This window comes from Kogia breviceps, chromosome 14 (genome assembly GCF_026419965.1).
Source record: "Kogia breviceps isolate mKogBre1 chromosome 14, mKogBre1 haplotype 1, whole genome shotgun sequence".
In the NCBI taxonomy this organism is placed as follows: Eukaryota; Metazoa; Chordata; class Mammalia; order Artiodactyla; family Physeteridae; genus Kogia; species Kogia breviceps.
In genome coordinates, this window is record NC_081323.1 from 82,682,161 (window position 1) to 82,710,144 (window position 27,984).

General features: G+C 41.7%; 1 protein-coding gene across 1 annotated transcript; it reads right to left on the reverse strand.

Annotated features, from left to right (window-relative positions):
• Positions 1–632: 632 nt before the first annotated feature.
• YWHAG (tyrosine 3-monooxygenase/tryptophan 5-monooxygenase activation protein gamma) lies at positions 633–27,929 on the reverse strand. The gene is made up of 2 exons (XM_059037166.2): positions 27,582–27,929; positions 633–4,062 (listed from the first exon to the last, which is right to left on the reverse strand). The coding sequence occupies exons 1-2, from the start codon at positions 27,666–27,668 to the stop codon at positions 3,406–3,408; spliced, it is 744 nt and encodes a 247-aa protein (XP_058893149.1). The 5' UTR covers positions 27,669–27,929; the 3' UTR covers positions 633–3,405.
• Between the last annotated feature and the right edge of the window lie 55 nt (positions 27,930–27,984).

Consider the following 27,984-nt stretch of genomic DNA (forward strand, 5'->3'; position numbering starts at 1 on the left):
TGGAGGAGGAACGCCTTTGCCCTAGTGTTCCTTTCTGTAGACAAACCCCTCCTCACAGCTGGTCAGGGCAGAACACCCCACATGTCCAGGGATGTGATCTGAGCCGTGGGCACATCCTGACAGCTGCCATCAGAAACAGCAGGCTGCTGAGAGAGCAGCCCACGTCAACTAAGGCTGCTGACCACCTCAGAAAGACTTAAAAACCCAAGACAATATATTTACGAATGAACATCTTAAAATGCAAAATCCCACCTCATCTAAAACATGATGAGATCTCCAATGGGCACCTGAGAAATACCAAACCAGGCACGTGACCCAGTTTTCATTTAGACCTATATCCCCCACCCCCAGGGCTCAGAAGTTTAGTCACTTGCCCAAGAATCAAAAGGAGTCATGATTCAAACTTAAGGTTCGTTTCATAAGAGAAACAATGGAGACCCAAAAGGTGCGATCATTTTTTAAAGGCAGTAAAACCCAGGTCTGATTCCCAGAGATAGGCACTTTCCAATATACACCGTTTTGCCCCTTTCCCCCGCAGTCCAACCTCATTCTTTGAGTGGGGGAGAACACCCATGTCCAATCAAACCTTCAAAAGCAAAGGAAAATTTCAACTCATTAAATAAAACTAGCACTGACATCAGATCTGTAAGTTTATTTGCTCAATGTACGACAGCTACATAATGACTCACATTCATGATATTCCATCACTGAGGAAAACTGCTAAGAATGGTCCGTGTGTGAAATAATTCCTTAGAGAAACACGGAGTTGGAAAAATAATCACTGATTAGACCTTAAAAATAGTTCACTGCATAACATGACAAAAAGCACAAAGGCTCATTCAGAGAACATATTCGTTGTTCTCCTACACTGTAATAGTTATAATTTCACCATGACAAACACCAGACATTAAGATTAAGCTAACACTGGTGTTTCTTTTGCTTCCCCCCCACCCTTAAAAACAAAATATATAACTGCATGTCACTATAGCAACATCCAAAACAGATCAATTTGTTACGATCACTATTTGGTAGAGCAAACTTTACCCCCAAAAGGAAAAATTAAATTAAAAAAACTTTAAAAAATTTGAAGACTTAATTTTTTTTGTCATAGGAATACATAACACCTACAGTATAAGTTAATAAATTTCAAGCTACTGTATAGAAATACAACACTAGCATGCACAATATTGTATCAATAGAGTAATGGAGGAGTAATCATTTCACTGGAGAGACAGCATCATAGGCAAGTGCATTTCTTTAAAAATAAAGAAAAGAAAATAAACCATTCAAGCTGCTTAAATATCAAGTCTCCCATTCCCTCCTTCATTTTTAGCCCTCAGATATGGTTTTATCTTGCATTATTCTAAAAAGCAGCCAGAGCCAAAGCTGAAATTTAAAAGAAAAATAGGTTTTGTAATTCCAGTAAATCATTTCCAAATGCTACAAGGAGGGACACAACACTGCTCACTGGACATGAAGATAAATTAAGGAAAACCCCACCAACCCCCACCCCCACCCCACAAATCTGTTCCCATCCGTGGCATTCACCTTAGGCCCCTGTTAGGGCACAGAAGCTATAAAGCTCTCTTCTGTTAGTTCTTCTGGCAGGTTTGGTTAGTTGGGACTTCTGCTCTAGCATATGGAGGGGGCCTTCTAAGGAAAGTCATGCTGGGTAACTGTGCCACATTACAGAGCATCGTCACACTCTTCTATCTTCACTGTCACCCGGATCCTGGTCAACACGTGCATTTCACAACTGGAAGCTCTATTTTGGTTTCAGCAAAAGCAACTGTCAGGTTTTCCTCAATTACTAGTCATTCCTCCTCTCCCTGCCTAAATAAAACAAAGAAACAAACGAGTCTGGTGTCATTACCTATCTCAGCAGTTCACGCTGTTACTGACTTTATAAAAAAGCCTGAATGCACATGCAAACTGGTCGTGTGTTAAGACTTATCCAAAACGAGAACCAAGGACCCTAAGGCTAACTGAAACAAACTTGTGGAAATAGCATCGTGGTTTCCTTCAATTCTAAAACGTGTACAGATGGCACAAATCAATTTCCAACTTCTATGCTTTCATTAAAAAGAAAAAAAAATACATAGAAAAAGTTTTGGTCAAATAGGAGTTAAGTATTTATTATCTGATAATGATTTTAGTTTATTTTCCTACAACGATTATTTGGGGAAGGAGTGTTTTCAGGGAGGAAAAACTGACACACGAGGCTCCTGAAATTGGACAGAACGTTTATGAATAGAGCTCTTCCTTTAGGATTTTTCTACCAGTAAGCTCCTAGCACCTGAATTTTCACACACTGCACCACAAACTTTCTCAAAACCACCAACAACTTCTACAACCCAACAGCTTTTCAACCCACCCGAGTGCGTGCCCTGGGCACAAGGTACAGCAGGGAAGACTCAAGTGAGGAGTGAGACGGCAGTGCAGTCCCTGAGGAAGGAGCTATGGCAGCTGAAAAAACTCAGGATTTCTCTGGAAATATCAGCACAATAAATGGCATACAGACCTGTATTTTCTCTACTTTTGTGGTGTTTAACGTTTCTATTAAAGTGATTAATCATTTTTGTGGTGGATTTAAGTTAAGAAGAAAGAAGGACAAAAATCCCACAGCCATCTGCCAAGCACCTATTAAGCAAAACCTAAAGTAGCTTTGATTCTCCTCAGGCAAGCCTTTTTGCCTAGGAGATAGATAACAGCAAAACCAACCTGCATGAGGCCGAATAAGCATGTAAAAGCCAAAATAAGAAAAACACACAATCAATGGCTTGATGTCACATATGGCTGTAATGTAGAAATACTGTAAACTGCAATTTAGTGTTAATACTGTCAACTAATCAGAAACTTCTGAAAACTGGCAAGGCCTAAACCACAAGGATAAATATACCCCATGTTCTAAGTCTATCAGCTTGGGATTTTAACTATTCCATGTCTGGTAGAGTACCCCCTGGAAAACAAAATGCACAGCTAAAACAGATGAGCTATAAAGTACCCAGAACTTAAAAGACAAGAGCATATGTACATAAAAATCCTTACTGGAACCACAGAACTTATTGAATGAGGGCTATTCCGTTTAAGTTTTCTTTTCATCTTAAAACCCTATTTTCTAGCAATAAGTTAAATTAAGGACAGCTCCACTTGCATTAATCTACAGAACAGTCCATATGCCAGTGTGAGGCTGCTATTCCAATACCAGCACAGCTAGCCTGACTTTCCACTAGTGGTATTTTGGCAAAAATGTCAAAGAGGCGATCAAAGACAGGACAGGTCGTGGGTTTCTCCCTAGGAAGGTCATCGCTCCCTTTCCCTCCCCCACCCGACCCCCAACTCATGGGAAAAAAATAAAGACTGCAGTAGTAGCATCAGCGTGTGCTGCCAGTCCACCTGGGGGCCTTAATTGTTGCCTTCGCCACCGTCGTCGTCTTGCTGATCGCTTGTCCAGAGCGTGAGGTTGTCGCGGAGGAGCTGCATGATGAGCGTGGAGTCCTTGTAGGAGTCCTCGTTGAGAGTGTCGAGCTCGGCAATGGCGTCATCAAAAGCGGTCTTGGCCAAGTGGCAGGCTTGCTCCGGGGCGTTCTGGATCTCATAGTAGAAAACGGAGTAGTTAAGGGCCAGGCCTAATCTAATGGGGTGAGTGGGCTGCATGTGCTCCTTGCTAATCTCATGGGCTTCGCTATAGGCCTTCTCAGATGACTCCACGACAGTCGCCCTCTTCTCTCCAGTGGCAACTTCGGCCAGGTAGCGGTAATAGTCCCCTTTCATCTTCAGGTAAAACACTTTGCTCTCATACTGGGTCTCACTGCAATTCTTGATCAGGTAGTTATCCAGCAGGCTCAGCACATCCTGACATACGGCCTCCAACTCCTTCTCTATTTTTTCACGGTAAGCACGGACCATCTCTATCTTCTTCTCATTACCATCCGCGGATGTCTTCTGCTCAATGCTGCTAATGACCCTCCAGGAAGAACGGCGTGCCCCAACTACATTCTTGTAGGCCACAGAGAGGAGGTTTCTTTCTTCATTGGACAGTGGCTCATTCAGCTCTGTCACCTATTAAGGAGCAAAGAATAAAGAGCTGTTATGGTACAGATGATGTCAGTTGGGTTAATCATAGCTTTATGCCACTAAAACACAAAGAGATCTACCAGTTGATTAAAGTAATCAACAAACAGAAGTTAGGCTGTGTGGGTATATGGAAGAGGGATGGAGCGGGAAGGAGCAACAAAGAAGGGAAAAAACTGCAACTGGCTCAATGGTGCCTGAACCCCTGCTTTCTCCCTAGAGAAGGACACATAGGCCACAGGCTTATTATCACACAGCTGTTCCAGGAAAGAACTATCAAGTCTAACTCTTAGATGTAAAGTCGAAATTTGATCTAAATTACAAAAGGTCAACAGGCCTCTCACGCATCATTACGTACATACCGATCCTAAGGATTTTAAGTATAGATGGCTTATGTATCTCATCAGTTTTTTTAAGAAAAAACAATGACAGCTTCTTCCTAACCTTGCCCTGTCTACCAAACGTCAGTCCCATCGGTGAGAGTATCTTGCCTACCAGGTGAGAACATAGTCAGTCAACTTCAAGCTGACTTTTGAGAAACAAAGAAGCTTTTCTTACGTTAAAATAATATAAATTATGAAACACCAGAAAGGAAAACTGGGGGCACGGGATTGACTCTGATCACTGACATATTAGCAACTTGGGGAACATGTGTTTGTAGTGTCTGAATACAACAGCAATAAAATGGAGAGGTGAGCAAAGCACTTCTGAGCCGAGGTGGCCAACATGAATTAACGCTTCTTTCAATTGTGCTAGAAGGTCTTCATCTTCCCAAACACTAAGAGCCTTGAGGACACTAAAGCAACGGCACACCAATGTTGTGTATTTTTATGACTACCAGACAACTGCATATAATAAAGAAATTAAATCAAGTCATTAAAACTATTTAATTTATATTACCTGATTTCTGTGATGTCAAAGCCATATACCTCTAAGTATCTGACACCCATATGAAACAGAAAATTTTACAAGAAGGAGTGATTGAGCTGTTACTTTTTTTCCTATTCTGAGGTCACATTTTTATTTGTCTGGTTAACTGTCATATTTAAACTGGTACATACTAAGTCAATGTCATTATCAGAAACCCCAGATCATGAGCTCTTTCCTATGACTTACAACAGACTAGATGCTTTCCTCGCCTCGTTCTCTCATGTACCTGTGCTCCAGTGGTTAACATGTTAATTGCAAAAACCTTCATACTTCTGCCCAGAACAATTACCAGTGCTCCTGCCTGGAAAATACTTAGACAACTGTCAAGAACCAATATATACTCATGGCTTCTATGCAATCTTGCCCAGCTCTACTCCTCCCACCCCCAGTTAAACTGGCTACTCTGTTCCCTGTGTAGATCAACCACAGCATCCATGTAACATTATATTACTCAGAGATGTGAAAGGTACTGGGGTATAATCCAAAAAGATAAGCTAAAGTATCTGGGGGAGGAAGGGCTGGGATTTCAAGAGACTTACCTGTGTACGGATCATTTACATTCGGTATGTATTCCTCTTTTATCAAGGAAGAGGTCGGGGTGGGAGAGGATTATATTTAAGGACTGCTTATGTAATTAAAATAGTTCCTCTCAGATACAATCAAATCAGAATGTAAACCATACTTATTAGTTCATATGCTTTGCTTACTAATTCTCACAACATCCAGCAAATAACACACACTCAAGTTCCTAAGTTTTTGAGTGGTTTTTCTTATGCTAACCTTTCACTATGCGTTACTGATTCTCCACTCTAACACTAGACAGCAACAGTATCTCTGCCAGAGGTGGCCTAGGGGAAACAGATGCAGTGGGGGAACAGGGCTTTGGTTCTACGGGACTTCAGATCAGAAGGAACCCAGCACAGAGGTGCTTTCACTCTCTGCCCCCCCGCCCCACCGTGGAAACACTGCTTCCCCTGAATAGGAGGCTTATCACCTCACATCCGATTTTCCATATATATTCTGGACTTCGGACAAACTATTCGCAGCCCTCAGCCACTGTCACTCCTGTCAATTTCTGACGTATATGCATATAACCCAGAAGACTGGGGCTTTCCAGTCCCACCATTTACTAAGTGACCTTGGGGACAAGCCATTTCATCTATCTGGGCCTCAGTTTGCATACAGATTTCTACCTCTTTCATAAGATTATAAGGGTATACCAGATGAACGATAAAGTGCTCCCAACACAGTAAAGTGCTATAGAGATGTGAGCATTTACTTTTTTTATTTGGCCAAGTCATGTGCCTTCGGGATCTTAGTTCTCTGACCAGGGACTGAACCCGTGCCCTCGGCAGTGAAGCCTGGAGTCCTAACCAGGAAATTCCCTTGGGCAATTACTTTTGAGAACACCTTGAATAACGTCCCTTCACTTTAAGTCTCACCATAGGAGGCCTCTGTATTTCTCACATCATCTAGTTTATCTTCTGCTCAATGCTACTAATGTATGAGATACTGTATCAAGTATTTCTTCTCCATTTCATGCTATTCTCTAGTCCGTAGCTCCCTTACATCACTTCCTTTCCATAAACTTTAGTATCATATAGGCTGGAATAACTCCCCAGACTGGCTTTCAAACAGGCTGAGAGGCCTCTGTAGGCCTGAGGCCCACATACCATAGGACACCAGCCCATATTCACTGAATGTGCAGATACTAAAGACTAGCCGCCTCTAGTGTAACCTGGTAACTGTCTCCAATGCAAGAAGCCACGGTACCTAAGGCCACTGAGATCGGGTTCTAGCCTTTCCCCTAAATCATGCTATCCTTATTTCAACAGCCAGCAACTATTTAAAGCTCAAATTACCTCACCAGTACTCTATACCATTAGGTCTCCTCCTGCTGCAAAAGTTGGCTAAAGAGCCCAAAGATAGCCATTTGCGCTTATGTAAAATTTGTCCAGTTGCCTCAGATAAACTGAAACGGAGATTACGAAATGCCAACATCACCTTTAGATACAGTAACTCAACCACATTTGGGACATACCCAGATGTTCTCTGCCACTGAAAAACTATGTTAGAGGGGAAAACCTTTAACTCTAAAAAAAAAAAAAAGTCTGCTCAAAGGAACTAAGATTTCTTTAAAAACCTTAAATCAGAATTTTTTTTAAAATCCTTAATATCAAAATGACTTGTATGAGAGATAATCTGTGACTTTTACATTAAAATAAAATAGAGATCCCAACCATACTAGTTTCAAAAGTCAAGATAATTTTTTTGAAAGGTCAAAAAAAGTATCCACATAGTGTTCAAAAAAGGTTTAACGAAGATAGAATGCCTATTCAGTGTGGGAAGATGTGAGATATGTATCATTTGGGAAGCAAGGTAATGTCTTTCAAAACAGTCACTGAACTGTTTCTAAGAACGCAATACTTGTATATATGGTCCCCCAAATTTACTGTCATAGCTACTGGAAAATGTGGACAGTTTGCACATTCTCCAGTTATGTTCTGGTTAAAAATAAAATTAAGGTTTCTCTTCTCAACTTCTATGATACTAGCTCTAGTTCCAATTTCTTTCAGTAAGTTAGAGAGAGCTGTTAGCAAAAAGGTTAGAAAAATCTGTTATTCTCACCAACAGTTTAAGAAATAAAACTCCCCAAATCCCAGCTGCTAAGGCATCAGATATTAATTAGTTATCAACTGTCGTCCCCTAAGAGTTGATGAGGAGAGAAATCTTCTCTACCTAAGATGAGCAACCCTTGAGATTCCTGGAAAGCTATTTATTTATTTATTTATTTATTTATTTTTTCCGGCACACGGGCCTCTCACTGTGGCCTCTCCCGTTGCGGAGCACAGGCTCCGGACGCGCAGGCCCAGCGGCCATGGCTCACGGGCCCAGCTGCTCCGTGGCATGTGGGATCTTCCCGGACCGGGGCACGAACCCATGTCCCCTGCATCGGCAGGCGGACTCTCAACCACTGCGCCACCAGGGAAGTCCCTGGAAAGCTATTTAGATGACTTTCTGACCCTGTGGTCTTGGAGCACCAAGTCATTCACAATTCTTCAACTTACCTATCGAGAACCTTAAATTGTAATGAGTGCAACTTCAAACGTTTAAACTCCTTAAATGAAACTTGAATTAAGCTTACTTTACTTAAAATGTATTTCTACCAAGCGGAATCTTGTACAATAACTTATGATGGTGAGTAAGACGCCTTGACTTAAGGAAAGCTGAAAATCTCTACAAAGAACAAACTTACATTCTGTTCACATCCAAAAAATAAGATAGGAGGGATGAGGAGGCAGAAAAAAGGATTCTTAGGGCAGTGCAACTATTCTGTACAATACTCTAATGGTGGATCCATGTCATTACACACTTGTAAAAATGCACAGAATGGACAATACCAAGACTAAACCCCAATGTAAACTACGGACTTGAATACTAACGGGGAGTCAGTGCAGGTCCATCGATGGTAACAAGCGTACTACGCTGGGATGCTGACAGTGGGGAGGGGCAGGGGGCATACGGGACCTCTGTGCTTTGCTCCGTGAACCTAAAACTACTCTAAAAAAGTCTGTTAAAAAAATGAGTTAGCAGACACCAGGTGTAACGTTTGGCCCCACGAAGCATTTTTGGTCCTAGGAGTGCCATCACCTGAAAGGGCCAAGAGGCCATAAAAAGGGTAAATGCAGTGACTGCTATACATGAACCCCCTGCACCAAAAAGAAAAACATGACAAGGTGCAAAATGAGTATCAGTGTCCATGTAATGGACACTTACCTATATACTGTGCAGGCAGCAGAATAACCCACTGCAAGTAAATGTGACACTGTTCTGCTTGCATATAATTAGTCATGTATTCTACAGATGACCTGCTAAATCTCAAATTAAAATTTTTGAAAATAATCTAGGGCTTCCCTGGTAGCGCAGTGGTTGAGAGTCCGCCTGCCGATGCAGGGGACACGGGTTCGTGCCCCGGTCTGCGAAGATCCCACATGCCGCGGACTACCTGGGCCTGTGAGCCATGGCCGCTGAGCCTGCACTCCGCAACGGGAGAGGCCACAACAGTGAGACGCCCGCGTATCGCAAAAAAAAAAAAAAAAAGGAAAATAATCTGAAGTCATGTCTTGCATATGTGGGCAAAATGCCTTAAACTTGAAGTACAGTCTTTACAAAAAAGAGTTAACACAACAGCCTTGAGACTGCTATCTTTAGAAAGGTCTGCTTGCAAAGTTGACCCTTGGCTAGCATTTGAGAACTAAGATTTTGGAAGGGTTCCCACCATCCCAGATTAAGAATGGCTCACTGTCCCTAAAATGTTTGTCCCAACAATGTGGTTTACGCTGAACACCTGTTTTCCCTCTAGGAGTCTTGCATTTGGTATGTGCCAGGCAGAAGTGCCTTTGAGAGCATCCCTCAATGGGTAGGGGTGGGACAGGGAGGGAGGCTCAAGAGGGAAAGGGTATGGGGATACATGCATGCATATGGCTGACTCACTTTGTTGTACACAGAAACTAACACAGTAGTGTGAAGCAATTATACTCCAATAAAGATCTATTTTTAAAAATACCAATAAACATTTTAAACATCAAAAAAACAAAACAAAATGGAAAAATCCCTTGGGTACTGAGTCTCTAATGAGATTCCCAGCAGACATTTCACACACACAATCTGTGTGAGTCTCCTGAGAGAAGACTCTGGAAAACTTGCACTGGTTACTCTGATCTTCGCCCCAAGCACCTTTTCCCTCTGCTGATTTAGTTTTGCATCCTTTCACTGTAATAAATCATACCCAAGAGCACAGCTACGTGCTGAGTCCTGGCAGATCACTGAACATAGGAGTAAGTCTTGGGGACCCTCAAAACATATTCAAACTCTGCCTGGAAAGCTCATCAGCTGGGCTTTTAGAAGCCAGCAGAGGAACTTCCCTGGTGGCACAGTGGTTAAGAATCCGCCTGCCAATGCAGGGGACACGGGTTCAAGCCCTGGTCCGGCAAGATCCCACATGCCGCAGAGCAACTAAGCCCGTGTGCCACAACTACTGAGCCTGTGCTCTAGAGCCCGCGAGCCACAACTACTGAGCCCTCATGCCACAACTACTGAAGCCCGTGCGGCTAGAGTCCATGCTCTGCAACAAGAGAAGCCACGGCAATGAGAAGCCCACACACTGCAACGAAGAGTAGCCCCCGCTCGCCACAACTAGAGAAAGCCCATGTGCAGCAACGAAGACCCAATGCAGCCAAAAATAAATAAATAAATAAATAACCAAAAATGCTACACAAAAATTCACCAAATAAAAGCCAGCAGCAATGACCCTGGATAAAAAGTGTGCTGAAGGGAAACATTCCAGGAAGAGGAACATCCTAGAAGAAAAATGAAACTTCCATGGCATATTCAGGGCCAAGCTCAAGGTCTCATTCTGAGAACCTGGGCTTTTCTGACAGCCACCAAATCCTATGTTCTTTTCACAACTACTCTAATAAGGTGGACATTATACTTTACAGGTGTGATGCAGGAAATCAACAGACTTTTTCCCAAAAATCACACTGCTGACACACAGCAGGGCAGGGACACAAATCTGGGTCCTCTGGTTTCAAGTCCTGTGCTCTTTCTCCCACCCTGAGTCTCTGATGATGTAAACCTTGCAACATGTCACAGAGAAAGGGCTAGTTTCTCTAAAAGAGGCTGTACCTTGTTTTACTGCGCGCTTCACAGATACTGCAGTTTTTTACAAACTGAAGGTTTGCGGCAACCCTGTGTTGTCAGACTGATGACTAATATTTTTAGCAATGAAGTACTTTTTAATTAAGATACATACTGTATAGCACAGGGAACTATACTCAATATCTTGTAATAACCTATAGAAAAGAATCTGAAAAAAATATATATGTATAATTGAATCACTTTGCTGTACACTTGAAACGAACACAACATTGTAAATTAACTAAACTCCAATAAAAAAAGATGTAGTTTAAGACATGCTATTGCAGGGAATTCCCTGGTGGTCCAATGGTCAGAACTCCGTGCTTTCACTGCCAAGTGTCCAGGTTTGATCCCTGGTTGGGGAACTAAGATCCCACAAGCCTCACAGCGGCACAGCCAAAAATCAAAAACAAAAACAAAAACCACCTTCCCAAAAGGAATTTAACACCAATCAGTAACAGAAAAGTGAGCAAAAAGAATGGACAATTTTTAAAAAAAGGAAAATATAAGTAGAGTACTCAAATTCATTCATTTTCTAAATGCTAATTTTTCTCCAATCAGACTGGCAAAACTTAAACTTTGATGACTCACTGTGAAGGCTGATATTGTGGGTAAACAGGCACTCTCATCCACTGTTGGAAACCGTAAATTAGTACAAACTTTATGGAGGGCAATTGGGAACAGCTATCAAAATTACAAATACTAAGAAAACTTCCGACTCTGCCATTCCACTTCTAGAAACTGACTCACTGCCATCATTTGTAAGCAGCTGAAGTCTGGAACCACCTAAATGGTCCTCGATGGAAGTCTGGCTAGATTATGATACCTCTATACAACAGAGTTCTAGGTAGCCATTAAAAAGGAATTTGTATGCTCTCACTGTATTTCTAGAAGGGTCTGAAAACAGAGTGGCTGGGAGGCAGTCAAGGCTGAGGAGGTTGAATTTTGACCTGTTACCAGTAGCACCTATTCAAACAAACCCTCTGCATAATTTACCCAGTTAAGCACATCCACAATTAAAGTTTGAAGTCAATTTTGAAAACCAAGCTTTCAAAAAAAGCTCAAAGCCAGCAGTTTTATGCAAAGTTTACTGATGTAAATAACTCAAACCCACATGTTGCTTTGTGTTCACCACCTCACTTCTACCAAGAATACCTCAAAAAACAAAATTTAGTTGCATAAAAATCTTTCACTATATCTTTATACAGATGAGGGCTGATATATGAAATACATACTATAGATTTCAGCCCTGTTTCATTGAACTAATTACTAATTCTAATATTTTTCCAGTTTATTCCCTACCTATTTCCAAATATCACTCGTCCTTTCTATACTGTATCACATCTACTGCAAGGACAAGGACAATATTAATAATGCTTATAATGTGCATCTTTGTTTCATTTTGAATTTAATGGAATACGTCCAGTGTTTCATTCTTAAATACCAACTCTCTGTTTAAAAGATACTTCTATCATGTTAAGAAGTATTTATCTATTCTGTATTTTTCTAAATAACTTTTGTAGTATCAAAAATGAGTTCTTCACTAAAATTATAATTCCTCCTTGGCCCTCCAGATAACCCTTTATGATTCAGTATTGTTATTTCCATTTTAGAGTTTAGAAAATTAAGGCTCAGAGCCAAAGAATGGAATGCAAATCTCATGGCTCAAAATCCCATATGCTTTCTACTATATGACTGGTTCTTAACCAAGAAGGAGCTTTTTGTAAAACACTCTCCCCCTAGCAGCCCTAACCCTCAAAGATTCAGTATTGCATGGGATCCACACGTCTATTTCTCCAGGTTAAGAACTGCAAGACTGTTCCTCAAAATGTTGAGTTACCACGTGACTCAGCAATTCCACTCCTAGGTATATACAAAAGAAATGAAAACATAAGATCCACATAAAAACCTGCACACAAATGTTCCCAGCAGCATTAGTTAAAACAGCCAAAAAGTGGAAACAATCCAAATGTCAACAGATGAAAAGATAAATTAAATGTAGCATTATCCATACAATGGAATATTATTCAGGCATCAAAAGGAATGAAGTTCTGATACATGGTACCACATGGATGACAATGAAAATATTAAGCTAGTGAAAGAAGCCTATCACCAATGACCACATATTATGATTCCAGTTACATGAAATGTCCCAAGCAGGCAAATCTATAAAAACAGAAAATAGATGAGTGGTTGCTTAGAGCTCTTTGTGTGTGTGTGTGAGTGGGGGGGGGGGGGGGGGGCGCAGGGCAGAGGGCAGTGACTGCTTGCTAATGGATACAGGGTTTCTTCTGGGGAGGTGACAATGTTCTATATTTAGATACTAGTGATGGTTACACAACTGTGAACACACTAAAAACCAGTGAACTGTACACTTCAAATGGGTGAACTGTCTGGTATGTGAACTATACCTCAATAAAGCCATAAAGATAAAACTGCTGCACTATGCCACAGTCTCTACAGCACTTGCACACATGTCAATAATTAATTAATCTGTTTGACATGTTCAGAATTCCAAATACTTCATGCATCATAACGCGTGGGCTCTTACAAAGAAAACCCACTATAATAGAGCATGAACCTCTACCTCTTATTTAATCCTCCTCGTGTGCTTTCAAATAAACTATGTAGTTTGACATAGATTAATATTTCTCAATAGCCTCGCCAAAAATGAAAACGAGAGCATTATGTCTATTGCTCAGATATAGTTAAGCAAACTTGAAAAGGGGTAAGAATTTTACATTCCCTACCATGGGTATTCTTCATTATGAAGAAATTCAATTCTGCCACTATGGGGAAAAAAGGTAGGAGAGAAATATACTAAAATAACAACTTTTCAAATTACAGACAATCCACACACAAACTGGTACCAAAGCAGTGCTCCCCTCCCTCTTACAGACCCTGCTGGGTGGTCTTCCAACTCTCTACTTGGACATCTGTGAGAATTCAGCCTAAATCCACCTTTAGAAAGTAACATCAGAAGTACTTGACTTCAAGATAAAGCCAAGTTTATCTCCCCTAAAACTGCCAGTCGCTATAGCCTTAAGGTTTATTTCTTGGGGCCAGAATCACTTCTTCAAACAGATAGTCCTCATACCCCTAGGTCTTCTCTACTTAACTGTTTCTATGATCTAGATACAACTCCCCTCATCATCCTGACTCTTTCCCTCCAAATTTGCCAGTACTCTTGTGTCAGTACTCTTCAGTCTGCTATTTAGAATACAACACTTCACACTTTAGCCGGGCTATTCTGTGAATTCAGCACAAGTGAACTAACATTTATAACTGCTAGTTTTACCACAGATCTGCTTTTTTTGGGGGTGGGGGGGTGGCAGGGGGAAGAAGGCAAACAAGCTGGTGTATTTGAAAATGCTGTATAACCTACGGTACAGTGCATTTTAAAAGCAGCTCTATTTAGATATTATCTACCGGGCAGAGGCCAGGCATGCTTGGTGAACATCCTACAATGCACAGGTCAGCCACATACAAGAGCAAAGAATAATCTGGCCCAAATGTCAATAGAGCCAAGGTAGAAAAACCTGCTGCAAGTCATCAATACCCAGACCCAGGTCTCACAGTCTTCCTTGTATTACACACTCCTCTGCTATCATGCTTTTCCAACCACCTAAAACGCACTTCCAGAACTATGAAGAAAAATTCTCTGTATGTCATCTTTTAAGCCCTAATTCAAATACTACACTTACTTCCCGAAGTCTGAAAATTCCTCAGGCAGAACTAACTACTGCTTACTGTGTGTGTAACTTTCACCTTGCAGTTATTATACTGCTTATATCTGATGCCTTGTAGTATAACTGTATACCTTTCTTTTTCCTAAAAGGACTAAAGTCCTTAAGGGCAGGTAGCACACTTCACTCATCAGTGAATCAACCACAGCACCTAAACTGTCACTTCCGAATGTTTAAGTGACATGAATCTACATAGGCTGTATCCAGCCCAGACTGTTTGCATAAATGGCCCTAATAACTCCTTCCAACCCTGCATACATCTCCTTCCTTTTAAACGATTTCACAGCTCCTTCCATCAAGAACTATATTTCTGGGCTTCCCTGGTGGCGCAGTGGTTGACAATCTGCCTGCCGATGCAGGGGACGCAGGTTCATGCCCCGGTCCAGGAAGATCCCGCATGCCGCGGAGCGGCTGGGCCTGTGAGCCATGGCCACTGGGCCTGCGCATCCGGAGCCTGTGCTCCGCAACGGGAGAGGCCACAACAGTGAGAGGCCAGCGTACCGCAAAAACAAACAAACAAAAACTATATTTCTCCAACTCTATAATGTGAACTTGATCATGAAACTTGCTTTGGCTAGAACATTAGCAAGTATGAGGTAAGCAAAGGCCTGAAAAGTGCTTGTGAATCGGGGCTCGCTGCTGGGAACCTTCCCCAGGCAAAGAAGCCTGGGTTAACCTGGAGATGAGAGGCTATGTGAAGAGGCCTTGGCCTCTTCATAGTTCTTCCGGCCCCACAGGATCAAGTCTAGACCCAAACTACCTGGTCAGTATAAAGAACTGTGATAAACAAGAAATATTTGCTTTAGGTAGTTTGATACAAACAAAAACTTAACGAATATTAAGATGGCTATTGTTAAGTGCCACCTGCACCAAATGTAATGAACAGTTGAATTTTAGGGTCAAGGTACAGGACTTGAAGCAAAAACAAGGCCACTTCATTAGCTGAGATTCCACCCATTGCTCCAGTCTGATCTCACTTTTCAACAACCGGGACAGATGCCAAAGCTCTGCAGCTCACCATTTAACCTCACAAATCAGGAAATAGATATACTATGCTCTAGCACTCCCTTGGCTAGCAGTCAAATAACCCTATTCTAAAAATTAGTTAACTGGAGCCTCAACTAAGGAGCCTGCCTGCTGCAACTAAGACCCGGTGCAACCAAATAAATAAGTATTTTTTTAAAAATAAAATAAAGGGCTTCCCTGGTGGCGCAGTGGTTGAGAATCCGCCTGCCGATGCAGGGGACACGGGTTCGTGCCCCGGTCTGGGAAGATCCCACATGCTGCAGAGCGGCTGGGCCCGTGAGCCATGGCCGCTGAGCCTGCGCGTCCGGAGCCTGTGCTCCACAACGGGAGAGGCCACAACAGTGAGGCCCGAATACCACAAAAATAAATAAATAAATAAATAAAATAAAAATAGGGCTTCCCTGGTGGCGCAGTGGTTGAGTCTGCCTGCCGATGCAGGGGACACAGGTTCGTGCCCCGGTCCGGGGGAATCCAGCGTGCCGCAGAGCGGCTGGGCCCGTGGGCCGTGGCCACTGAGCCTGCGCGTCCGGAGCCTGTGCTCTGCAGCAGAAGAAGCCACAGCAGTGAGGGGCCCGCGTACCGCAAAAAAATAAATAAATAAATAAAAATAAAAATTAGTTAAATTAAAACCAGTTACGCAGGTTCTTATACAAGCCCATAATGACTCCCTCACAATCATCTTCTCTTTCATGCCTTTTCTCTGCTTCTAAAATTTCTCCTGCAATCAATGTCATGTTCACTTTCTTTGGGATTGTTTACCTGTATTCAGACCTCTGGCCCTACCTCCTTATCCAAGGCTACTCCCTCAAATTAATTCTAAACAACAGTTCAGTTATCTCATCGATTCTGACAACTTATCCCCAAACCACACCTTTGACCTGACTCACAACCATTCATTTTTTAAATTTTTATTTTATATTGGAGTATAGTTGATTTACAATGCTGTGTTAGTTCCAGGCGTACAGCAAAGCGACTCAAGTTAGACATACACATGTATCCATTCTCTGCAGGCTCTTCCCACACAGATTACAGGTTATTGAGTAGGTCCTTGTTGATTATTTTACATAGTGTGCATACGATAATCCCAAACTCCTAATTTACCTCCTGCCCCACCCCCAACCATTCACTTTTACAATCAAACTCCTGCAAGTCCCTGGGCAGTCCACCAGTTAGGACTCGGCAATTTCACTGGTCAGGGAACTAAGAGGTGCGGCCAAGATAAATAAATAAATAAATTTTTAAAATAAATAAAGCAAAAAGAAACAAGCAAAATTTAAAAATAAAAATTTTTTTAAAAAGGGGAGTTCCCTGGTGGTCTAGTGGTTAGGACTTGGGAGCTTTCACTGCCGTGGCCTGGGTTCAATTCCTGGTTGGGGAACTGAGATCCTGCAAGCTGTGCAGCACAGCCGAAACAAGTAAAAAATAATAAAACCAAACTCCTACCTATCCTTCAATGTTACCAGTCCTCACTTCCACCTACTAGACTTGCTCTTGAGCCGTCTCCTTTTTTCTCAGCCCCTTTCCTTTAGGTTTTATTTCCTCCTAGTAAGGTTCATCAAGATCCATCAAATTCAATTATTTTTGCTTTAATATCCACATTCCTATGCCTTGTCCTTCTGCTATACCATCTCTAAACACCCAAACGCTCAATCAATAGAACCACCCAGCCTGCTTTCTACTCTTATACCCAAAATATGGGGCGGGGCAGGGGAGAGGGAGAGAGAGACCAAAAAAACCTAGATTGTAGTCACTACAAATTAAGGCTTTTTAACCTCAGCCAGGCCCTTAGCACTCACCGCCTGGCAACCCTTGCTCACTACTGCCTCTTCAAAGGAAAGTGAGCAAAGGCCTTTACTTGACAAACAGCTGCCCCACCGCTGCCGCCGCCCCCCCCCCCCCCCCCCCGCTGGATGCAAACAAGATGCTTCTTCCCTCTCAAGATACTCCCATCAGTCACCCTCTTTCCTGTACTTTCCCATTAACATGTAGTCCAAGTTGAGGTTTAAAATAAACGATGCCTTTTAATCACATCTGTTTCCTTCAAAATCAAGTTTCTGAAAATTAGCCTATACTTGTTACCATTTCTTCACCTTTCATTCACTCCTCACCCCATTACCACTGTCATCGACTGCCTTCCTGCCTCACATATCCCACGTTCTCCTATGTCTTCATCTTAATTTGTAAGGGATCTAACACTGAGAACTAATCCTCCTTGCTTGACACTCCTGTCCACTTTGTTAGCTTGCTCTCTTGGTTTTCTCTCACCATCTGCTTAGTCCTTTCTTCCTCATTCCAGTCACTACTGAAGTGGGATTCCCCAGGGTTCATTTGGACTTCAACTCTCAATTTGGCCTAGGTGACCTTATTATGCCTGGTAGGAGACTCCCACTAGAATGCTAGTTCTGTGAGGGCAGGGGATATTATATCCTCCAGGTCTGAGACTAGAACCTGGCCATTAGTGGTTCCTAAATAAACATTTGTTTACTTAATGAATGATAAGTAACACTGAGTGCTTAATCTGCGCCAGGCCCTGTTTTAAGAGCTTTTCATGAATTAACTTGTAGCCATGATGCTCCCATTTATCGCCACTTAAATGTTCCCTCAAACACAGCATGAGGGCAACTGACTTGATCTTCTCCATCATTTTTCCTGCCTCCTCCTCCTATCTCCAGCCATCAAATTCTCTCTCTCAAATCTGCTGTCACTGTCCACGTCCTGGTCCTCATACCTTCAGAGCAGACCCCGCAATACTAATAAACAGTCTTGTCCCTCTGCCACACTGTCCTCCTCTTCAACTTCCACACTGCTACCAAGGTTCTCTGCAAACCAAAAATCGGATAATGATCCTCTTCTGCCTGAAATCCTTCAATGACTCTCCAAAGCCTAAGGAAAAGAAACCAAACTCCACAAGGCCCTTCATGAACTGGTCCCTGCCCCTATTTACCTCTCTGGACTAACTTCCTAACATTTTCTCAGTGCAACCAATAGTGACTGCATAAATCATGCAAAGTTCTGCTCCCTGGACATCCTGCAACTGAACAACGCTATTCCCTCTGCCTGGACACTCCTCCTCCAGTTTTCCCCACCCCCCCAACACCCACTCCTCACTGCTCTGCTATCATTTCTCTAGGAAATCGCCCCTGATGCTCAGGGTGACTTCAGTGTCCTCTGATACCACAGCACTGGGCTGACCTTCACTTTCTGTGTGTGGAATGTTCCCACAGACGTTCAATAATCCCCTCACAACTCTCCCTTCCCTGTGTGAATTCTGGATCAGTACCATTCACTTCTTCCACTGCCTAGAACATCTACAAAATATTCAAGTTAACATTCTTTTCTTCCTTTGATCTTCACTTAAATCCCCTCAAAACATGTTTCCACATTCCAGTTTGTGAATTCCACACAAGACCATATTATCTTTGATGTACAAAAAAGTCACAGCTTCCTCCCATTTCTTTCAAGTGAGGTATACTCCTCCATTGAGTTTGAGTGGCATCCTTTCATTTCTTGGCAATACCTGTTAAGACTCCAATGGCAAAACCATGTACTTACCTCCTTATGCTAAAAACTGCAAGTTCTCCTTTGTTCAATTTAAAACACACCACAATCATCGGACCAAATAGTTTCTAAAAGAAAGATTACACTCATATTGAGTATTTTATCTTAGGGCTGTCCTAAAGAAGTTTGTTCTGTATTAAAAACCTGGATTACATAACAACCCTCTCAAGGACAACCAAATGGAAAAATATTAAATATACAGCAGTATGAAGGAATTTCAAAGCTTCTGCAAACAATGGAACATTGACTAAAATTAATGAAAACAGGTCATTGAGACAATAGATAAAAGATTACCAGTATCCATGTATACACTTCACCTATGACTCCTTTTTGAAAACTAAAAAACCTTTTAAAAGAGGCCGAGATCTAGGGGAAAAAAAATACTTTTAACTCAAGCCTTAATAAGCAAATTACCTAAATATTTCCACCTGTAAAATGGGACCATCACTTTATAAAACTGTTGTGAAATTAAATGGGAAAAGTATAGAAAGATGCTTCCCAAGTGACAGTAAATGTCCAACTATATTGCAATATTTTAATCTGCGAGTGTGTAACTTAAAATCTTGTCTTCCCAAAAATATTATAGTCAGTGCAGAAATCTATAGAACAGATGTGAAAAAAAAGTCATACCCAAAAAGTACACTAGGTTTTCCACTGTGGTCCAGATGTGTAGTTTAACTCATCAACATTTCAGGGTAATGCTATGCCATAACAGCTCAGTAAATTATAGTACTGACGTGATTTTCACAACAGATGTAAACACTTGCTAAAATGCTAGTCTTAATCATCCTTCATTAAAAAATATATATGTATTTATACAGCCAGCCAGATTATGAAGAGAAAAACATGATCAAAATGCAAGTGTACCATAAATCCAAAATAAGAACTAGCTATAATTCACTCAGTGTTTTTGAAAATCTACATGCTAGACAGAGTTCTAAATAAGTAATGTTAATAGAAATATATTTATGCAATTTTAAAGTTCAATTCATTACTATAGCTGTTTGAAGTTTACCATGTTGTTTTCTCTTCCTCAATAAACGGTTCCAAAAATCTAGCCTTTTCCTGCGGGACCTTCGAATGGTAAAAAATAATAAAATGGCCGTATACTCACCTAAATTATTGATATTAAACTAGTCAACTCCATACTTCTGAGCATGGAATTCAAACCCAAGGTGTCTGGGCCCAAACAGCTAGTGTGTATGTACATATCTATCTACCTACCTACCTACTCATACCTACAACCAGTACCATGATGACTTTAACGCAAAAATGATTTTTTAAAGGTGCTTGGCAAGCAACAAAACCAAAAAAGAGCAAAACTTGTTTATCCACATCACCCTCAACAAATCAACTGGGTTTTAGCACTTCTATCGATTGGCAATAAAAGCCAGAACTGACAAAAGATATCAGCCTTCGTTGCCCCTTTCCCAAAAAAGGCAGTAAAAACGAACAGTCCAGTAATGATAAAACCCTTCTCTAAACCTACCTGCCACAGCACCATCTTTCCTCTCCCCACTCGTGACCCATCCAGCCTTTCCTCCTCCTCATGAACAAAGGCTGATAGGAAGCAGCACTTGGATGTCAACTGAAGAGAAACACTCCTCTTAAAATCAAGGAAAAAATTAAATTATCTGCCACCTGGATTAAATGCTTTAAGCAAGAAACTACATTTTGAGGTTGCCAAATCTGAATATAAAGAGATCTTGCTGGTAACTGGAACATTTATGGGAAATAAGGCATAATTTTAGGTCAATAAAAAGCCATCTTGGGCTTCCCTGGTGGCGCAGTGGTTGAGAGTCCGCCTGCCGATGCAGGGGACGCGGGTTCGTGCCCCCGTCTGGGAAGATCCCACATGCCGCGGAGCAGCTGGGCCCATGAGCCACGGCCGCTGAGCCTGCACGTCTGGAGCCTGTGCTCTACAACGGGAGAGGCCACAACAGTGAAAGGCCCGCGTACCGCAAAACAAACAAACAAACAAAAAAGCCATCTTGCAAGATGATAAATACCAAGGGGACCAGAACAGTAGTAAAGTATATAGATAGAAGATTGGCCAATATGCTGACAAATGGTGAAACTGGTTATATGGGGTTATATCATGCTATTATCTTTATTTTGCATATACTCAAAAGTTACCATATTAGTTTTTAAAAAAAAAAAAAATTTAATAGGTACTCATTCCAACCCCAAGAAAGCAGAAGAGAGGCTTGCCACAAATAAGTTTGCAGTTAAACTTTCCCGTTTCAACCTCATTTTCTCTTTCTGGAGCAGCAAGGGCAATAGGGTACCCTTGAACTTTGAACCATGTGTATGTACTATCTATCCAAACAATTACATCTTCCAAAACTTTTGAGATACATACCAGTACTAGTGATGGTTTCAAATTCCTTAAAAATTCTTAGCAATTCTTTCAAAAATTCCACTTTTGGGTCTCTGTCCTAATATACAATCTGTGTTGAAAGCTTTAGCCACAAAGATATTCATGGCAATATTATTTATAAATTTGGAAGTGGCCTAAATGCTAAATAAAAATTAAATTATGACACACCCACAGGATTGTTCAGCCACTGAAAATACTGATAACAGAAGAAAATATCCTTGAAATATCAAGGGGAAAAAGCAAGGTACAAAACCCTGTAGAAAGACATGATGGAAATATCCCTGCATAGGCAACTATTTTGGTGATACTTTGCATTTTTCTAGCGTCCTAAAGGCCAGACATTTTTGTCATCAGTGGTCTGTCCCACTAATGACAGCCTTCCAAAAACCAGAGTCCCTTACAAGATCAGAGCATCCCAAAATCAAGATACTCTAAAATTTTTCTTCCCTACTCACTTGTCCCCACCAGCTTTCCTTGTCTGCGGAATGTATTCTGCTGTTCTTACCCTATCTTGTTATTTCTCCTTATCCTCACGCATTGGGTCATTTTCAAACTACTAGAAAAAAAATCTAGTGTCTAAACTTTAAGTCTCTATTTTTACTACACAGATGTAGTTAGAAAGACCAGAGGTGAGTCATATGTGAAGAGTGGAGTATGATCTGAAAATAACATACATCCACCGGGTCTAGCCATGTCAGGCAGGCCCTCATGTAAGAATGTCCTGGCAGGAGTATGGGATTGTTTGCATGGCGACTATCCATGCTGGGCTTCTGCTGCAAAGACATACATTCACTATTTCATGTTAGACCCATACAAAAGGAGCACTGTGTTGAACTGAATGGTAGTGAATTGAAACAATTCAGTCAAAAATATTTTAAGCTTATTTCTACATCCTTAAAGTACTGGCACCATGGGCAACTTTGTTTCCTAGATCTTGGTCATTTGAACATGGTAGCTTAAGTGCCATATTAACAACTCCTTTCAGAAAGCTAAAGAAGTTTTCAATGATCTCTCTCTTCAAAACAAACCTTTTAGCCTCTCTCACTTCTCACACCACCACAGCTGCTCTCAGACTCGGCGGTGGGGGAGGGGGGATGAGGGATTCCTCTCGCACTACCGTCATTACATGTTCAGCTGCCCGCTGCTGTCACTGTCGTATCATATCCCCCGCCCTGGCACCCCTGTTCTAGCAACAGAATTATTAAGAGGGAAAAGCTGACACTATACCTGGGTCCTACTCACCAAGTGTGGCTTTACACCTCTCCAAAAATAAGGTATCGCTTCAAAGATTAAAAGGATGAGACCAATGAGTTTATTTGGAATTTTTTTTTAATGTCATATTAAACATCTATATATGTAAAAACACTCTCATTTCTATCTACTTATTCACAACACAACTAATGCTATGCACCACATTAACAGTATTCAAGTCCGGTAAAGAAAAATCTACCTCTGTGGGACACTCTTACAAGTGATATGCTGATGGAAATTTGGTTTAGACTTCACGAGTTCTTTTAAAAGGAAGAAAAAACAAGACTCACGCAAAGTCTTACAAGATTTACAAATTTTTATTGTTTCTGCAAAATCATGGAACCAAATAAATTTAAAAATTTATCTTAAAATTAAAGCTTTCTTTGGGGAATTTTTGTTGATCACTTTTCATGTAACTGTTGTTTTATGACTCAAATTCATAAATTAGTAAAATCAAAATTTCAAGTGCCAGTCTAAAGCAAGATAATATGGTCTGGTACTAAACCAAAATGATAGGTAATACCTAAAATGGAATTTGGGGAAGACAGCAGAAAACTGATTATGAGAGGAAAGGCCATAAGGCAGCTCATGTTGGTAGCCCTTATAGCCTAGAAAGACAACAAATATAGGTTCCCAATAATTATAGTCTCGAATATCTGGTCAAGCTCTAACAGAGCTTAGAAAGTAAGACAAAAGACAATGGTTTATATGTGATTTTTCTCCCTTTGACTATTAAGTATATAAAGTGGTCTTTGCTTCTTTTTTTCCACATCTCATGGAATCTGGTAGGAATACAGAAAGAATCAGATGCCCTGCCAGATAAAACTGTTAGGGCTGGTCATACTGGAGACAAGAAGCTGTTCCTGGCAGCCTCAGAAACACCAAAACGATGTATTTAACATCTTATTTACGAGAAGCCCATGCTTGAATAGCTCACCACTCTCAGCACTGCAGGAACCAGTGCCACACAGCAGGGCAAGTGTGTCTAACAAAGTCAGTCTTGGGGCGGAAAATGAGTGATAATAGTAACACCAGCAAAATTCCTATAATCTCCAAATAGTTAATAGTTTGCTCCGATTTCAGGTAAATTGTTCTTATTAATTTGTGTGAGCAATGTATAGTTTTTAAGCTCTGTAACTTTTTAAATGGAAATACAAATCTAGCCAAAATAAGTCCCCTTTTCAATTTATGCTGAAAGGTTCAGATGTTAGAAAACAAAGAGAAAGGGATACTGATTACCACTGGCTGTGAGCCCTTCATTACTGACACATTCCTGAATCAGTAATGTGTTGGAATCCAGCCAGCTATAGCCAGACCATCACTTTTTTAAAATATCATTTTCCTATTTTTTCTAGAGGTGATGGCTGCACATCATGTGAATGTACTGAATGCTACTGAATTGTACATTTGAAAATGGTTAGTTTATGTTGTGACTTTTACCTCAATAAAAACAAAATCATTTCCTCCACTTTTTAATAATTTAGAGTTTGGTTTAATAAATAAATAAGGCTTCCTCCAAGTACTAGGGGATGAAATCCTCCCATGGGTCTGCAGTTAACCCAAAGAACTGTAATGAGGATGCACATTCAGCAACATCTTTTATCTTAATATAATCCAAAAGATACATATGAAATTGTTTAAATAATTAGAAAAGGCACTTAAGAGTCATTTCAGTTACTGTGAAGGTTAACATAAAAAGCAAACTGTCAAAAAAAAAAAAAAAAAAGAGCAAACTGTCATCTGTATTCTTTCCACCCCAAAGAGAACAAGTGAAACCACATGACTTTTATTATAATAATGGCTGGCAGAACTCCACCTCTGAAGAGTCTACAGAGGTGTCATCACTCCATTAGTGATAATGGCTATTGATCTAGGCTCCTGGAAGAGCTAGTAAGAAAAACAGAATATTTAACATTGTAAAAACTTTTAAAGTATTATCGATTCCACTACGAAGACTTTTTTATATAATTAAGATAGCTTTTTGCCACTAACGCCCCCCAACACACCCAAGTTAAATTGTTCAACCCAGTAACTTCAACAAAGTTAGTAGCCCAGAACCTTTTCTGCCCCCCACACCGCCCACAGGAAAGTACCAGTAGCGTACTTAGAATATTAACTTCTCAAGAGGCTATTAAAATCGAAAGGACAAGTCAGTATTGTCTAACAAGTAGGAAACATCTAGATGTTTGCTCTCTCTTTTTAGATACAAGCCTACAAATGTGTCTTAAAAGACTAAACTTCCTTCTTTCCTCCTTTCCAGAATACACCATTTTATCTCTATCCTGGTCACCCACCTAGAACTATCACAGGTCCTAACTCTTTACTACTAAGGTAACTTCATCAGATCCAAATAACTGTTAATCACGCTAGCATCTGGATGACTTCAGCCTTAGAAGAGAACTCAAGTGGCAGGATTGAGTATTTTCTTTGTATCTTCCTGTATTTTCCAAATTCTCTGATGAGATGATTTTTATAAACAAAGGAAGAAACAAAGTTTTATAAAGTTACCTTTTTTAAAGCACCTACTATATTTTTCATTTAATCCTCACAACTTTTTCAAGCAGGTGTTAACCCATTTTACAGATGAGGAAAATGCAGATCAGAGGTAAGCTTAATTCCTCAAAATCATGGTAAACAGATTTGGAAAAGGTCTTCTATATTTTATAAACTGTTTTTTCCTCCACACTCAGTTAAGGAACAGAAACATAAACACGGCAAAAGAGAACTTTTCCAAATCCCAAGCTAAATTGTTCTGTAATGGATTCTCATTCCCTAACATTTACTGAAAATGCCCCAGTAGGAAGTCATAATTTTTTAAGGTTTTTATTAAGACCTGCCAAGTTAATAATTTGCAATAAACCCATGTATACAGCTCACCCCTGCACTATGAGCATAAAACATATTCTTGTTTAAAACTTCTTTGTTCCTTCATTGCCCAATTTTAATAGTGAGACAAATGTTTAAAAACATGACTGTATCTTATAAACTTTTGAGAAAACTACAAATAGAAAGGTGAACAGGCATAGCTAGACATCCCTGATTTGCACGTCTAAGGATAAATGAAATTCTTATTTGGGGGACCAATTCTCATCCGGTGGAAGATAAAATGCTCAATTCCACCTGGCTTATCTGCTCATTTCTGCATTACCTTGGACAAATGCCATTTTCATACTCCCTACCAACCCATTAGGTGCATTGCAGCCTCTGTGTCATTGTGTGTGACATCACTGGGTTGCTATGGATATAGGAGCGAGGTCACTCGCTTTCCTGTGAAACTAGAAATATGGAAAAATTAGAAGAGTGTTAAGTAATGTGAACTAAAGATATTGATATCTGCTAAAGTGCAACTTACATCATTTGAGCTTTAAAGACAGCAACTGTGGCAATAATATTAATACAGCAGTACTCCAAATTTCAGAATCAATTCTCTTCCTTAATGAGATAAAAATCTTCTTTGTTAACATAGCTGGCTTAAATACACAGGCATCAGCATTGTCATCTTCTGTGAACCAGTAAAGTTGTTCAAGAATTAATCTGTAATACCTAAACTGCTTCATTAAAAAGGTTTACCAGGCAAGGTACACTCCTCCATCCACTGCACACTGGAGATGCGTTTTAAAACCTTTGTTACATAAGGCAGGAAGTTAGATATGAAAATAGTGGGAGACCGAAATCATTAGATAATTTTACGTTTCATTTAATAATGCTCAATATTTCCCCCACCCTCTAATATCAAACTGGTTAACCACCCATTAGATGAATATAGTGTTACTGACAAAATGGTGCAATACAAGCAGGAATCTGCAAAATGCGACAACTGGAGATCAGTATTCTCTTTTCATCAGCATTGAGGATGCGCTAGTTTTTTTTTTTTTTTTAAGCTTCAGATGCAGCTAACAAAACAAATTAAAAAAAAAAAAAGACTTTTTCCCCTTTAAAATAACTCCTCCCAGCCTCCACCCAGTCTAGGCTCTCTGCAATACGACAAATGCAGAATCTTCTGGAATGACTTGATACTGCCTCCCACCACCGCTTTGTTTGCAATATCAGATCAGAGAATATTTTTTCAACTTATAGGAATTTCGACAGATGTGTGCCTATATTTTAAAAAGAAACAGCATATGTCACAAACTGAACCAGTCAGCTTAATTCACAACCTTTGTTTTAAAGACAATACCAACACTTTTCAATACGAAAGCCGTAGGAAAACATGGAGATGACATATTGAGAACAATCAATGAAAACGCTAGCGAGACAATCGTTCCCCCTTCCTAAAAGCAAGAGAACTTGCTTTGGGGCATGCAGAAAGAGGAGCCTTTTGTTAAGAAAAACGTGAGCAAGAAGGTTTCGATTTTGCACCATTGAGCCCAGGTTTTCAGGACAGCCTACATTTTTCCCGGGGACGTCCTAAAGGATCTGTCTGGAGAGACAGTGGGAAGATTTGGGGAGGGGGGGAGTATTCGAAAACAGGGAGACCTGCTGAGTGAATGGGAAAGGCGCCGCCCAGACATCAGGGAGAAAAGAGGAACCGCATCCATGCGGTCCCCCGCCCCCACACGGCCAGGCTGGGAGGAGGGGAAGTGGGGCACAAAGGATGCGCACGGCCCCCGCTCAGGTCCCCAGCAGACCCGGAGGCGCGGCGGTCAGAGACCCCGCTCCCGACACCAGCCCTGCGAGACCCCGCCCCAGCGCGGGCGCGTGGGGAGGGCCGAGGCGGCAGCGCCGCCGGCCCTGGGGAACGCTCGGGAAGAGGCCGCGTCACACCCGGTCCTCAGCGCTCTCAGGACCCTCCCCAGCCCCCTCTGGGGCGGCGAACCTGCAGGAGCGACGGGCGACTAGTCCCCAAGTCGACCCCGCGAAAGCCCGCGTCTGCGAAGGGGCTGGGGCGAGGCGGCGGGAAGGGAGGAGAAACTCACGTTCTTCATGGCCGCGGCCATGTCGTCGTAGCGCTCCGCCTGCTCCGCCAGCCGGGCTTTCTGCACCAGTTGCTCGCGGTCCACCATCTTCACGGGCTGGGTCGGGCCGGGCGAGGAGACCGGGGCGGCCTGAAGGGCTCGGAGGGCGGCTGCGGGCGCGGCTGGAGCCCGTGTGCCGGAAGGACCGACCCACGAAGCGAGCGGCTGAGGCGACGGCGCGAAGGTTGCGGCTCGAGCTGCGACCGCGGGACCGGGCGCGAGGTGGCTGCGGCTGCTGTGCGTGCCGCGGGCGGACAACCCCCTGCGGCCCCGCCCACGCCGCGTGACGCAGACGGCCCCGCCCACCACCCCGCGCACCCCGCCCCGGCCCTGCCCCAGCCCCTCCGCTTCTCGGGTTGCCCCT